The 13942-nt window shown below is 34.0% G+C and overlaps 2 protein-coding genes across 3 annotated transcripts; one reads left to right on the forward strand and one right to left on the reverse strand.

Moving 5' to 3' along the window:
- Positions 1–1380: 1380 nt before the first annotated feature.
- LOC119612053 (histone-lysine N-methyltransferase SETD1) lies at positions 1381–10962 on the reverse strand. The gene is made up of 6 exons (XM_037967763.1): positions 10472–10962; positions 10044–10418; positions 9735–9984; positions 5172–9679; positions 2607–3231; positions 1381–2543 (listed from the first exon to the last, which is right to left on the reverse strand). Exons 2-6 carry the CDS (start codon positions 10337–10339, stop codon positions 2370–2372), a joined length of 5853 nt encoding a protein of 1950 aa, XP_037823691.1. The 5' UTR covers positions 10340–10418; positions 10472–10962; the 3' UTR covers positions 1381–2369.
- Positions 10963–11626: 664 nt separating this feature from the next.
- LOC119612060 (cytochrome b-c1 complex subunit 6, mitochondrial) lies at positions 11627–12458 on the forward strand. 2 transcript variants are annotated; one of them, XM_037967781.1, is made up of 3 exons: positions 11627–11869; positions 11955–12053; positions 12118–12458. In XM_037967781.1, the coding sequence occupies exons 2-3, from the start codon at positions 11958–11960 to the stop codon at positions 12289–12291; spliced, it is 270 nt and encodes an 89-aa protein (XP_037823709.1). In that variant the 5' UTR covers positions 11627–11869; positions 11955–11957; the 3' UTR covers positions 12292–12458. The 2 variants fall into 2 exon arrangements, with proteins under 2 accessions (XP_037823709.1, XP_037823710.1); XM_037967782.1 differs by having other exon boundaries at positions 11743–11887.
- The last annotated feature ends 1484 nt before the right edge of the window (positions 12459–13942 follow it).

A 13942-nucleotide genomic window follows, 5' to 3' on the forward strand; every position in this document is an offset into this window, starting at 1 on the left:
AAATTTCCCTTCTTCTTGAACAACAACTTTGCAAAATTAAAATCAAAAACATGTTTCCGTTGAAATGCACACATAATTCTCCAGGTTATCTAAACATCATATATGCATGTCAATTTAAAGGCCTCTGCTTCTGCTTTCCAAATCTGTTGAGAAACTTAAAATAGGTTGAGATTGAACTAAGTTACTGACTTATAAGTGCTTAAAGATACGAAAAACCGGTTATTACACGTATCTCAAGATTTTGGAGGTGTTTGGTATATTTTAAAAATAGATTCTTGTTCTACTTGGATCTGGCTTCAAGAAAAATAGTATAATTTCCCTGGTATTTCAATTTTAATTTATTTTGTCTCACTGTGTTATCGTTCCAACATCACTTAAACGAATTTATAAATAACGATATCGGGGTGAAATTTGGCAGGAATATGTACATTATAGTGATTCAAGCTTGTATGAAGGAAAAAAAATTGTCTGACAGGCCGCCCCACCCTCTAGAATTGTTCTATGGGTTGTAAAACTAATTCATATAAAAAATTAGGCTGATTGGATAACGTTAACAGGTGCCGCAACGGCTCTGAAGTTTCCAAGTGCATTTACAAGGGGAAAATATCGATTTTTTTCAGTTTTTGCTAAAATTGGCCATTTAGTAATAAATTTTGAACTTTATTGTAAAGGAATCGTAATGTGCACAGAGTAAGCATTTCAGAAAGTTATAAAACACAAAAATTGCTTGAAAACTTTAAAAGTTATTGCAAATTCCCCAGGCCATTAACGTGTCTCACAGCACATAAATTCGAAATGTGACAAAAAAATGTACTTTTTTTGGGATATATTCTAAAAAACCATTTTGTTACTTAAAATATATCTATAATTACTCGAATATTAGTTTTTGCCCTTATAAGACAACGCTAACTTATTCTCTGCTATGGTCAAAAAAGTTTGATTTTTTCAACGACCGTTTCAAATCTCCAATTTCAGTTTTTTGAATCTTTGTTAAACAAATTTCAAAATTTTTTGGACATCTCATGGGGATTTATGGTCAATAGATAAGGCTATTAACGGTAAAAAAAAATTATATCAATATTTCTTACAGTTTAGCTGTACCTGCGATTTGAACTCGGCGGATTTTGGGAAAATCGCATTTTTTGTAATATTTTAGAGAATACGTATTAATTCTAATAATATAAAATATATATCCGAAGTTTTATTAAAATCGGACATTCTTAACCCATAAAATGAGGAGTTCAAAGGTCAAATTTTGCAATATTTGGGAATTCATAGTGGACCATATCGAAATAATATTTATTTGTCGGCCATCTTTACCATTAAGAAAGTCGTTTGACATTTTAACAAGGATAGAATGAAAACAAAATTTCATTGAATTTCTTGACATGATTTATTTTGTTTTTTTATTATTATTTTAACATTATCGAACAACATACAACACTTGAGTGTTTTATAGAAGGAAGTGACGCTGGGGAATATGTTTTTATATTATTAACTTATGAAATATTTTCTTACATTATTAATAAAATGATGATTTTTTTGTTTTTAAAACTATTTACATACAAGTGTATATATTTTTATTATAATTATACTTAATTTTTTAAATTAACGACTACATCGTATGTATGTAAGTGTATGTATTTTGTTTTTTTATTAATTTCAAAGTGTATTATTTTATTTTTAATGCAACCATAGTTTCATAAAAAGCCCTAGTGTTTTATAATTTAATAAAAATTTAATTAAGCAATTAAAAGTTTCATATTATATTTAAAAAAGTGTTTGAAATTTACTTAAAATTGAATTAATATTTAATATATGTATCTACTATATGTATATAAATTGAAACATTTTAAATAAAAGAAAAAGCTCTGCTAAAATATTTACAATGAAAATGAACTTGGTATTAATGTTTCCTTCATTATAGCCCAAATGCAGATGACAGTGGCTCAAAAAGGAAAGTAAATATATAAAATAATTAAATATTTACGTATTTAAGCTTATTTATAATTCCAATTTTTTCTTGGTTAGTTCTTTCTACCCAAACGACGTACATGTTTAACATCATCGCTATACTATATGTCAACTTATAAAAGGAATAATTTCACGATTTATTTTGTAAATGTAATGACTCAATTTAAATTGCCAAAATACATATTACTTGCTTAAAGCCCAACAAGCGACATTAAATAGACAACATGGTTATGCTTATAAAATATATAACTGAGGTAAAGTGTGTGTACTTGATTTGAAATTAAAAAATATTACGTATGTTTGTATATAAAACCATGATGAGCAAGTACCAAAAAATAATATGTATGTATGTATATTTATAATAAACCCACATTGCAGAATAGACAGCATACAATCTAATTGAGAGTCCCTCTACATCCTTGCGCACCACATAAACATGGTATTTTCTCGTCTTCCAAAGGAAATTTGTAATCGTAAGTGATTTCCTCATTCACACCAATGGGTTGTTTAGAGTAGATAACAATCTTCTTTTCCGATTCTATAGTAATAACTTTTGCATAACAGTTTGGCTAAAGGAATAAAGGGAAAGAACATAAATATGTAGTTACGATTAAAATGAACCGAATACATACATTGCAACTGTGATTTATGAAACGTGCCAAATTTCCACATTTTGTGGCATCTATTATGGTTTCCATGTCGATACGGAACAAGTATGAACTTCCTATGCCGATCGCTTCGTACTTGGTTTCCCTCAAATCAGCCACAATCGGACGTATCATCTGACCCACATATTCAATGACCATTTCGTCTGCAGCAATTGGTTCCATTGCAAACAGACCCCAGTCGTGTATAGCTGATTTGGCAAATTTCAACTGTTTCTTGCGGAATTTAAGCTGGTTAAATTTAAGCAATTCCGACTCTCCAATAGAACCAAAGGCTGTTAAGAGACGACGCTGATTTGAGCGGGCTTCGCGTGAAATGCCTTGCATTTTTGATACCAGTTTGTTGTGTTGATTCGTTTGCTGATCATCTGCACGATCCACACTTTGTGAGTTCTCGACATTGGCTTTAGCATGGTGATATTTATGTTTGGCTTTTTCTCGTACATCCAGTTTATAATAACCTTCCGTGCGAGCACAACCTGTAACATGGCGCTTTAGTTCGTCGTCCTTTTTACGTTTTTTATTAGGTGGCGGCACAAATGCACGGTCGGTCACGCAATGATCTACCCAATGAGTATTATTAAGCCAAAATCTAACAAAAATAAAAAAAAACATAGTAAATATACAAATAATTTATTTGTCATCCTGGAAGTTGCAACCAATTAATTACCATCATTAATGATAATATCATCTATAATATGAACTATTATCGCGATTTATTAGAAATTACATTAAAGGGTTTTAAATAACAATATTCTCTTTAAGATGATGTAATAAAAATGCAAAAATGTTGTCAGAAATATTAATATTTATATTCCTTAACATCTATCTGTTCACGCCCTACAAAACCTTGCTATGGTATTTTTGATATTCGCAAAAATTGCAAAAAGTAATACCCTAATATACATATACATTTGTGTCCCAATGAACGTCCTTTTTAAGAATTTCATGTAGGAATACTTCTCAATGGATGCGTATTCATTTTTTTAATTTTTTCCCTACCAGCGATTGAAAATCCTGACCTCAGTATAATTTGTGAAAAATAAAATAACTCCAATTTGTTTGAAATGAGCATCAAAATTCAAGAATTATTAGCTGATTACGGGAAAAATAATTTTAAAATTGTAGAGTATTTTTGGTCCGCTAAATGATTATAAGTGGGTTGGAGGGGCATATTATTTAGGTGTCAAAATTGTCGTAATTTTTACCAATTTCGATTTAACTTTGATATAAAAAGCTATTGATTTATAAATCGAGTTTTTACGATAAATCATATACATATCTTCTTAAAAACATAAGTTATAGATAAGTATATATAACTAATTTGAAATATGATTTTAACACCACATATATTACGAATGACTATGGCAGAAGTTCTGCCGCAGAACGCAGCAAAATATAAGCTGGTTTTGTTAAGTCGTTAAAAAGTTTTTATATTCTAAAGCTGAAAACCAATACTTTTCGAAATTTTCAGGTTCTAAGTCCAGTAGTAACTAGTATAGAGCTTCTAGTCTAATAAATATCGAAAATAAGTAAATTTTGGACCTTTTTTAAAAAAATGACTTAAAATATTTGTGCATACACATTTACCTGAAAATGCAAAATTATTTTTATATACATAAATACCTGAAGTTTAAGGTTTTATTTCATCTTTATTAACGTAATATTCAGTAAATAAGCACTATCAAATTTAAATTGTTACCAATTTACATAAAAATTTTTGCTCATTTTGACAGCTCACTACGCAAACAGTTGATAAGTTAGATGTTTGCAATTTTTAGAGTGATATAAAATTTTATCTAGTTTTAGTCGATACCAAATATTATGACAAAACCTTAATATTAAAATTTCGCTACTTTTGACTCATTTCAACCCAACGATTTCGTGTTGAAATTTCTGACTGATCAGCATATTCTCATCGAAATAAAGTTTAAAGTCAGACTTTTATAGAAATATCGAAATTTTTTCTGTTATTTTGTAATTACTAATTAGGTTCAATACCAAAGTATGAATGATACTCCTTCATGTCTTATAGTAGCTCTTCAATGCTAAGGATTACGACGGGTATTTATTGGTTATTTCATCGAAGAATTTTTATTTTAAATTAAGTTCGGACACATCGAATAACATAATACTTTCTAATTAGATTACTATTCTAATAAGTCTGAACATAATATTAATGTGTGCTACGAATTTCTTCTTTATAAATTAATTTTAAATGTACATACATACATATATATTAAGAAGTTGATAGAAAAAGAATTCCTTTTATGTCATTCAATCATATGTACATATGTATGTATCAAATCTGGAATTTTTTTCATTTATAGTTAACAAATTATATTACCGAAAACAAAAAACCGCTATAAATTTTCTTCAACGTACAAAATTTTATACACCATTACACATAAATGTATTATCAGTTGCTTTAGTTTTGGCCACCAGTGTAGAATAATAATATTTGTAATTTAATATTTATTGGCCAAATGGCTACATGTATAACATTTGAATAAATAAATAAAAATTACATACCCGTATGTGTCCTCCTGCAAATGCATTTCATAGCATTTCCGTACATACTGAATATCTTCAGCATCAATTCCACGTGTAAGAAATTCGTATAGAACCATCATTTCATCGGTGGCCTCACGCGGTTTAAACATTTCTCTCGGCTCAAAGTTTGCCATTGCCTTTGCGTAATTGTTGTATGCTGCTGCAGAGGATATTTCCAAAGAGTGTGTCCGTTTACCAGCCGTTCGATGTGACGAAGAGTCTTCTTTCTTTTTCGTTCGAGCGGAATCTTTACGAGGCCTTCCAGGTCCGGGCTTAGCCGAAGTTACAGTATTGGACTGTTGGGAAATATGAGGTGGAACGATGTCTTCCGAAATTGATGCACGAGGCGTAGGTGGAGTAGCGTACCCTCCGTGATCATGAACCAAATATTGTTGCTTTTTCCGCGCAGTTTCTCCATGTTGTAGTATGGGTGACAATGTTGAGTTCTTTGGTTTGGATGTATCGGCCTCTGGAGGTAAAGAGTAACAATGCTCCAATGCTACTTGACTGGCTTGACTAGCTTGACTTGATCCTCCATCTGAAGACGTGGGCGACATCTTGATGTCATCATTTTCCTCCTCAGTTTGGGATGAATCTAATGGTGTCGGTTTGAGTGTCAAGAGTTCGTTGGTGGATTGGGACTGATTTGTTCTAGATTGGTGGATGGAATCATTTTTATTTTCGATGCTACTAAAGGCTACTGTTGTCTGAATTTTGAGTTCATTAGCGACAAAACCATTCGAATTGACTGACGTGGTATTTGGTGTATCCGCTGTGATATGTGCTGATACACTGGAATACGACGACTCGCTTAAGGGTCCTTTTTTCTCTGTTGATGTCGATTGCTTTTGAACTTCATGAGCATTTTGAACTTTTGATCTTGAATCTTTCCTAGGTCTACCCGATTCAGTCTTGGAATTTGTTACAGTCTTTTCTTTTTTAGCTTTTCCGGTAATAGTTTTGTCCCGCTGTTTATCCGGAGTATTTGAGCTACAGACCAAGTCCAGTTCACCCATTAATCGAGCACCTGGAGTAGGGGGAGGTTTCGTAATATCGGGCGTTGCAGGCATTTCAATGCTAATCGATTTACAAGAAACAGACAATGATGGTCGATGAGTTCCTACAGCTGATGTCGTTAAAGTGTTATCTTCCGTTATTGACATTGGTGTCTTTTTTGTACCACTTGCATCTTGCTCTTCCCGCAATTTACGTTCTTGCTCTTCGAGAAATTCACGCTCAATTTGAGCCATATATTCAGTGTTACGCCTTCTCCGCTCTTGATACTCCCGCTCTTCTTCGGAATCACTATATATTCTGTCATATTCGAATACGCTTTTCCTTTGTCTTTGATCGGGCTTGCTTTCGAGTTCTTTTTGCTCATGTTTCTTCTCAGTATTCTCCACTTTTGATTGAGATTCACTAAAATTGACGGATTTTAATTTAGGCTCTTTTTCATTGCGTGTTTTTGTTTCATCCATTTTATAGTCTTGTGAATCTTCACCCAAACTGAGCGAACTATCTTTGCTAATGTCTTCCAGATCGGAAGCATTCGTTGGCAAAAGTTCTGCTTTTGAAGCTTCCTTCTTATGACTGAGTTTTTCTGATGATTTCGATTCTTTTCCCATTATTTTTGTTTCCTCGTCTGAATCGGAGTATATGCTCTTTTTCTCCATTACAGTACTATTTCTTGTGGTAGCCTTTGTTGGTACTATAAGATTAACTGATGTTTTGGGTCCATCATCATCATCGGTGTCCGAGTATAGATCTCGTGTAATTGTCTGCCGTGATTTTTGGTGATTTTTTTCTTTGCGACCTTTGCTCTTTATGTCATCATCTGATATTGAGCTTAATTCGTCATCGCTAGCACTTTCATCTTCATCCCCTGAGCTTCCGTCCGCATCACCGTCCATATCGTCATCATCATCATCATTGTCTCCACCACTGGACGACGAAGATGAAAAAAAGCTCGAGGAGCTTCCTTTCCGCTTTAACCTCGCTGCTGGAGTGCTGGATGAAGTTTTTGCTTTGAAGGGTTGATTCGTGGGCTCTTTCGCGTCCTTCGCGCTGCTAGCAGTGTTTGCTAATGCGATTGAGCTTAAATTTGAATCATCCTTTTCGGAATCTGAGCCGTGCACCATTTCCTCTTGATCGCTAAGATGTTTTTCAACGTCAGCCTTCTGTGATTTAGGACTGGGCTGTTTACGTATTCGACGAAAGGACGGCAATTTAGGAATCGAGGCACGTAATCCCAAGGCCGGGTATGCCGAATTAAAATCTGATAAATCTCGATGGCTGTTAATCAACTGGTTAATATCAGGCGGTTTATCTATGCGATTAGTCGTTGGCGCAGTTGTACTATTTAGCGCGACCGGAACTATACCTGTGGATTTTTCAGATGCAGCCTTTTCATTTTCGCTCTTGTTTCGACGGCTTTTTTGTATTTGTTCATCCCACCACGCTTCAAAATTTTTAAATGCCGTATTTTCAATCATTTTTTTGTTGAAATCACGCTTCAATATCTGTTTAAGTTCGTCACTTACCCTCTTCACCACCTCTTCGATGTGTCTTTTGTATGGATCTTCATCGTAAACATTTGAAATGTGACCCATGTATGTGGAATATCCATCGCTGCGATAAAATTTGTATGCATCACCATAAGGGTCGTTATAGGAGGGAGCAGTGTTCGCACCAAATGTGGGCAAGCTACCACTAATACCCGGCAAATAAGACGATTGTATGTAGGCAGGATGTAGGTACTGTGCTGAAGCACTATCTGCTGCTGGATACGAGGGATATCCTCCACCAGGATAATAATAAGTGTTAGAGGATGGATGTGGAGGATATACATAGGCAGCAACACTTGCACTTATTTCAGACGATGATATCATCGAAGGTCCAGATGACTGTATTGAAGGTTTTTGTTTAGATTTATCTGTATCAGTTCCCTGTTTTTTCACGCCTTCATTGGAAGATAAACTAGAAAGCGACATACGATCGTCGTCCTTTTGTTTTAAATGCCCAGGGTATATTGGACTGTAAGAGTCCTTTTTAAGCAATATCTCATCGTCACTGGATGAAATATCACTTGCCCCGTGCTCAACAGTGTTTATTCTATTCGACATTGACGATGATATTTGACGTTTATTCTTTTTATTTAAACGTTTCGACCGTTCATTGGAATCTGAATTTACTTCACCCTCTTCTTCTTCACCCTGTGCACCTTTTTCTGCATCTGATTCACTACTATCCATCTGTAGAAAAGGTGGAGCGTTGCCAAACGATTTGCCCTTGAACATGAGTGCAATGCGTGTGTCTAAATCAACATTACCCAAATCTGTTTCAGTTGTTAACTCTGTGTTATCTGCTGTTGCAATTGAATTATTTTCCTTCGATGATTTAATGCTTGTGGATGTTTCTTTACGATCTTTTTTCATATTGCTGGATGCCATTTCATCCTGACTAGAATATCCACCGGGGGGAGGTGGTTCTGGTTCATCCCAGTCGGGTGTTCCGTCAGGAGGAGGAGGTGGCAGAGGTGGCTGACTTTGTGGTTGCAGTGGTGGTTGAAGGGCGGGCCATGATCTATTTCCTCCCGGCCAAATGTGAGGAGTAGGATTGTTATCACTTGGATATCCATAGGCGTGATACGGATAAGAACCTGGAATGGAAGAGCCCACCACATGTACAGGGGGCTGCGTACCAGGTTGAAGAGGATAATACACCGCACTGCTAGGAGAAGGATAAGGTTTTGGAGCTGTACCACTCGAAGATGTGTCTACATAATCCCGAGAATAACGTGACGTTGAATTGTACTTTTCACTTCCACGTGCCTTAGTGGAACGATCGCGATCACGATCTCGATCACGATCATTTGACCTTTCTCGATCTCTTTCGCGATAATCACGTTCTCGATCACGTCTATCGCGATCCCGATCACGCGATCTTTCATAATCACGCATTCTATCACGATCTCGATCGCGTCTGACACTTATGCTGCCGCGTTCGTCACTACGTTCTCTAGAACGGTCACGTTTATGATAATGGTGATGGTGTTTCGACCGATCTTTGTCATGACGTTGACCAACAGACAAAGATCCGTATCTTTCACGGCTTTGAGCACGATCTTTGCGCTTATCACGATACGAAGGCCTATCGTCTTCGACGTATCTGTCTGTTCGGCTATGACTAAATCTTTCATATTCACGTTCCGACCGGTAAGAATGCTGATAAGTTGCTACTGTTGCATCAAAACCATCCTGTGACACATGCGATAAATATTCATGTTGATATTCCGAATGAGCAACAGTGGACGTTGTTGTTATTGCTGCGGCATGTGTATCTAGCTCAGAGTTTGGTAAAGGTGGTGCACCAGCTATAACTCCTGTAGCGGTGCTTGTGGCAGTCGAAAGCTTTGGTTTCGTTGATGTTAAATTTTCTACTGTTTGTTTGCATATAGTACCAAATGGATCGTGGAAAACGCTTAAAATCTGTAAATACTTAAGTCAATACATCTTAATTATTTTCTTTCACAACATGCCTTACCTTTCCCATCACCGATTTCTGATGGTATTTTTCAACACATTGTCGGGCAGCCTTTACATTTTCAAATACAATTCTTGCTATTCCCAGATGCTTATTTGTGGTCGGATGATGGTGAATGATAATCTCATCATATAATCCACATTTATCAAGCATTCGCGCCAAAAATTGCTTATCGATGTTATCATTTAAATTTGTCACTGTTATTTCTATGGCCGGCGGACTACCAACATAGTTGTGGTCGATTTTTAGTCTGTTTAAAATAAAATTTTTAATTTAAATGCAATAATATTCCATTTCTCAATTTTATACCTAGGAACAGACAACACCATTGGTTCTACTGGTCTTGCCCGTAAGCGCACCACAGGATTGCGGGGATCTCGAGGCATAACCGTTGGATAAGTAGAATCGTTTGGAACTACACCATCGAAACGATACAATTTATTGGCACCCTTCGTAATTGCTGGATCCGAAAGCAACTTAAAGTTTCGCGGTGCTTTTTGCTGGGTGGCACTGCCGCCCAGGTGCTCACCCGAACTTACAGCACCATTGCTGTTCGGATGTGTAGGTGGCATGCGGTTATAATTGTTATCCATTAGATCATACATACATCAATAGCTTCTCCTGACACGACACCAACCAACAATTGATCCTTTAGACCAAAACGATATTATTTTTTGGACAAAACTAAACGAAAAAATATATTTGTATTGTTTATATTCAAAACAGAAACAACTTACCTTCCTCTCTATTTTTCTTTGTATTACTATTACAATTGCTTTATCAAAAATTTGTCGAAAGAAGATACATTAAACGAAGTGGATCCACATTTTATCTAAATTGGGACTTGTCGTGTTCCTCAAAAAAAGCTGAAAATTTCTAATACGGCCAAGACAAGACCGTCAGAGTAGCGCGTATTCCGCTACTGATAAGGTGGCAGCGAAAGATGTCAACAGCTCTGCAGACTGAGATTGCTTTGCTCGTTTTCAATCAACGAAGACAATAAGAAAATTTCTATTTTTCTCAAACTGCTTTGCTTTCTGCCGACAAATTTCATAGTACGAATGATCAGCGGCGCTCTTTGAATACTTTTTTAAAAGTTTTGCGTAATTTTTTCAAAGTTTTACTAGATTTTTAGCGAAAAATGTTTAACAAAAATGAAATCAATGTTCACCGCCGCTGCAAGAAAAAATGTTAGGCAAAACGTATAAAAGCTGCGCTGCCATTAATCTTGTATTAAACACAAGTGGCGAGAGCGAGATAGACAATTGCAAATGCTATGTCAACGTGAATGATGACAACAATGGCAACCCGAATTCGAAATCCATGGTTGCTTTAAATTTGTATCTAATACATAGTTGCATTTTATTAGCAATATGATAAAATCGCCACAAAAATTTAATCAGAAATAAAAATGTACTCTTTTAATATGTAAAATTATTTTGGCCAAATTGCCTTTTTTTATTGAATAAATAAATAAATAAATATTTAATAATATAGACCATAATAAAACAATAATATGGTTGTATCATGAATATAGACAAAAAATGGAGACTTGATGAAATAGTTTGAATGTATGTATAAACATGAAAGGAATAATTTCCGCATTAAAGTATTTTCGAACTACTATGAGTATTAATATTATTAAAAATGCTTGATATATAATTTTTATATAAATTTTAAATTAAAAAATACTACTGATGTTTATTTTCTAAAGGTAATTGGTATGTTTTTTAAATAATAGAAATAAAACTAAAAATTTCCAAAGCAAATGAAAATTAGATAAAAATATTTCAAATACTTACGGGGATTAGTGTAAATATATATTTTAATAGCTGATCTTATCATATTAAAACCTATATATATACATATATATATCTTAATTATAATTGAGAATGTCAATAAAAACATTTTCATTATTATTCTGTACAACAATGAACATTTCATTAATCCAAAGAATTTTCTAATAAAATTAATGGGATTTGTTATGACTTTTCAGATACTGTAAATTGACAACACTCAAGTGAACTGACACTTATCTTTCAATTACAGCCAACTTCAAGCAAATTTCTTGCTGTCAAGAATTCGTGGTTGCATCACAATTTTGTGAAAAAGTCTATTTTCGAAAAATAAAACTGGTAAAAATCAAATTTTATGTATAAAATTCATCGAGTGATTCATAAAAAAATGAACCTAGTATTAAAATGTCTTATTTTTTCGTAGAAAATGGCCTTCAGAAACTTTTTGAGCAGCTTAATTGCCATGCCTGTTGTCCGTGCTGATGATGAAGAAGAGTTGGTTGATCCACAGACTACTTTAAGGGTAAGGTTTCATAACATTTTAATACCTATAAGAGTACACATGTATTTAATGTTTAAAATTTTAGGAACAATGCCAATCTAAGGGTAACATTGAAGCTCTTTACAATAAATATCAGGCATGCAACGACCGCGTCAACAGCCGTTCAAAGACCACAGAAACCTGCATGGAAGAACTTTTTGACTATGTCACCGAATTGGACCATTGTGTAGCCCATAGTCTTTTCTCTAAGCTAAAGTAAAATAGATAAATTAGGCTTTAAAAAATTAAATTTCAATGGATTGGTGATGGATAAGTGGCAACACTTATTCGACCGGTTAAATATCTTTTCATGTTCTGGACTATGAGCGTATGCTTTAGCTCCAATTAGATCTAAAAAATAAAGTTGCAAAGCTTAAATTGAAAAAAGTTTTTTTTCATTTATTAAACATAGCTTTTAAAATAACTTCGTTAAAAAACCTAATTAACAACCTTTTTAATTCAATAGAAAATATACGAGTCTGACACATTCCAATTGGAATTCCGTAGTAATTATTTCAATCGATTTTGTTCTACCTAAAAATTTCGATAAATTTTGTTAAAATCGCAAAAAATAAAAACTTTATTTTAATTTAAAAACCGCTTATGGCCTATAGTATACCCTGCGCCTATAGGCTAGGCTGTAGAATAAGATTAAAATACCGTGTACTGTCTTTTGTTTTTTTATCGCAATGCTATATTACAGATAACCGGAGATTGAGTTATAGGCCTAAAACATTGAAGCTTTTTACAATAATTACACTGGCCTGCAAAAACAATTGTTTGTGCTCCTTTAAATTTTAATTTGTTCATTTATTTATTTGCCTATGGAAAAGTTCCTTGCAGGCATTTTAAAAACAATATAAAAAATGGTTTACAAAGTTATTTTTATTTAGCTTAAATAATAAATTATTTTTAATAACATGTGAAGACAATGAGAAATCAATATACAAATAATATTTATTAAATTTATGAGACATACTCCTTAATGGATCTGCACTTGCATAGTTAGCAGATTCGGAGAAAAATATCGGGACAGACGTCGAGGGACATTAAACGCGATGTTGTTTATTAGGTAAATGGAACATACAACGCCAGTAATAATTTTGAAAATGAACGAAATATTTAAAATTGTTCTGCGGCTTTTAAAAGTTTAATTAAAGCAAGTCTAGCCACAAAGTATACAGAGGTGTCACTTTTGACATTTAAAAAAGTCTAAAATCAGCTTTTGTTTGATTTTGAAATTGTTTGGTGAGAAGAGGTATATAAAATACAGCTAATTATTGAATTCGTTTTGTGCGAAAGAGAGGAAATAGTTTTTTGCTCGTGACGCCTCTGTATACCCTGTGGTCTAGCGGAAAACGAAGGCAAATTTATTGGATTAAAATTTACTCCACTTTACTTCCTTTAGACAGATTCGATGGCGTCGAAATATTTTTTGTACCAAGACGTTTCCTTCTACCACCTCTTAATGAAACCAAGTACACCTCTGGCTTTATTAACTGTCATCGTTATATGAGGAATAAAGTTTAGTTTGGAATCAAGTAAAATTATTAACAAGATCGAGCTCATATACATCGAAGACATATTTAGCAGGAAATCGCAAATCGCATGTATTAACATTTTTTTAGGTTTAGTTCCATTAGATTTATGTTACACCACGTAAGGAACGTTAAGGTCATTGTTTCGGCGTCAATCCGATTTGGTTCAGTGTTAATGCACAAAAAGAATAAAACACAAAGAATTATTAGTTTTATAAAAGGAGAAGATTTGTCTTCCTTTATTTATATATTACCTTAAGCATGTATGCACAACAAGAAGTGCTCTTTAAGGCTTCTATATGACGAATGATAAACAACTACTTATTTCTAAGT

The sequence above is a fragment of the Lucilia sericata genome, unplaced genomic scaffold (assembly GCF_015586225.1).
Source record: "Lucilia sericata isolate MDLA Ls3-8-SP2 unplaced genomic scaffold, ASM1558622v1 Contig001595F_arrow, whole genome shotgun sequence".
Taxonomy (NCBI): domain Eukaryota; kingdom Metazoa; phylum Arthropoda; class Insecta; order Diptera; family Calliphoridae; genus Lucilia; species Lucilia sericata.

Excerpts from the sequence above, each read along its gene's own strand:
- LOC119612060 (XM_037967781.1), top strand. The coding sequence starts at position 11,958 with ATGGCCTTCAGAAACTTTTTGAGCAGCTTAATTGCCATGCCTGTTGTC. Across the intron at positions 12,054-12,117 it reads ATCCACAGACTACTTTAAGG|GAACAATGCCAATCTAAGGG; the intron begins GTAAGGTTTCAT and ends TTAAAATTTTAG.
- LOC119612053 (XM_037967763.1), bottom strand. The coding sequence starts at position 10,339 with ATGTATGATCTAATGGATAACAATTATAACCGCATGCCACCTACACAT. Across the intron at positions 9,680-9,734 it reads AGAAATCGGTGATGGGAAAG|ATTTTAAGCGTTTTCCACGA; the intron begins GTAAGGCATGTT and ends AAGTATTTACAG. Across the intron at positions 2,544-2,606 it reads TCATAAATCACAGTTGCAAT|CCAAACTGTTATGCAAAAGT; the intron begins GTATGTATTCGG and ends TTATTCCTTTAG.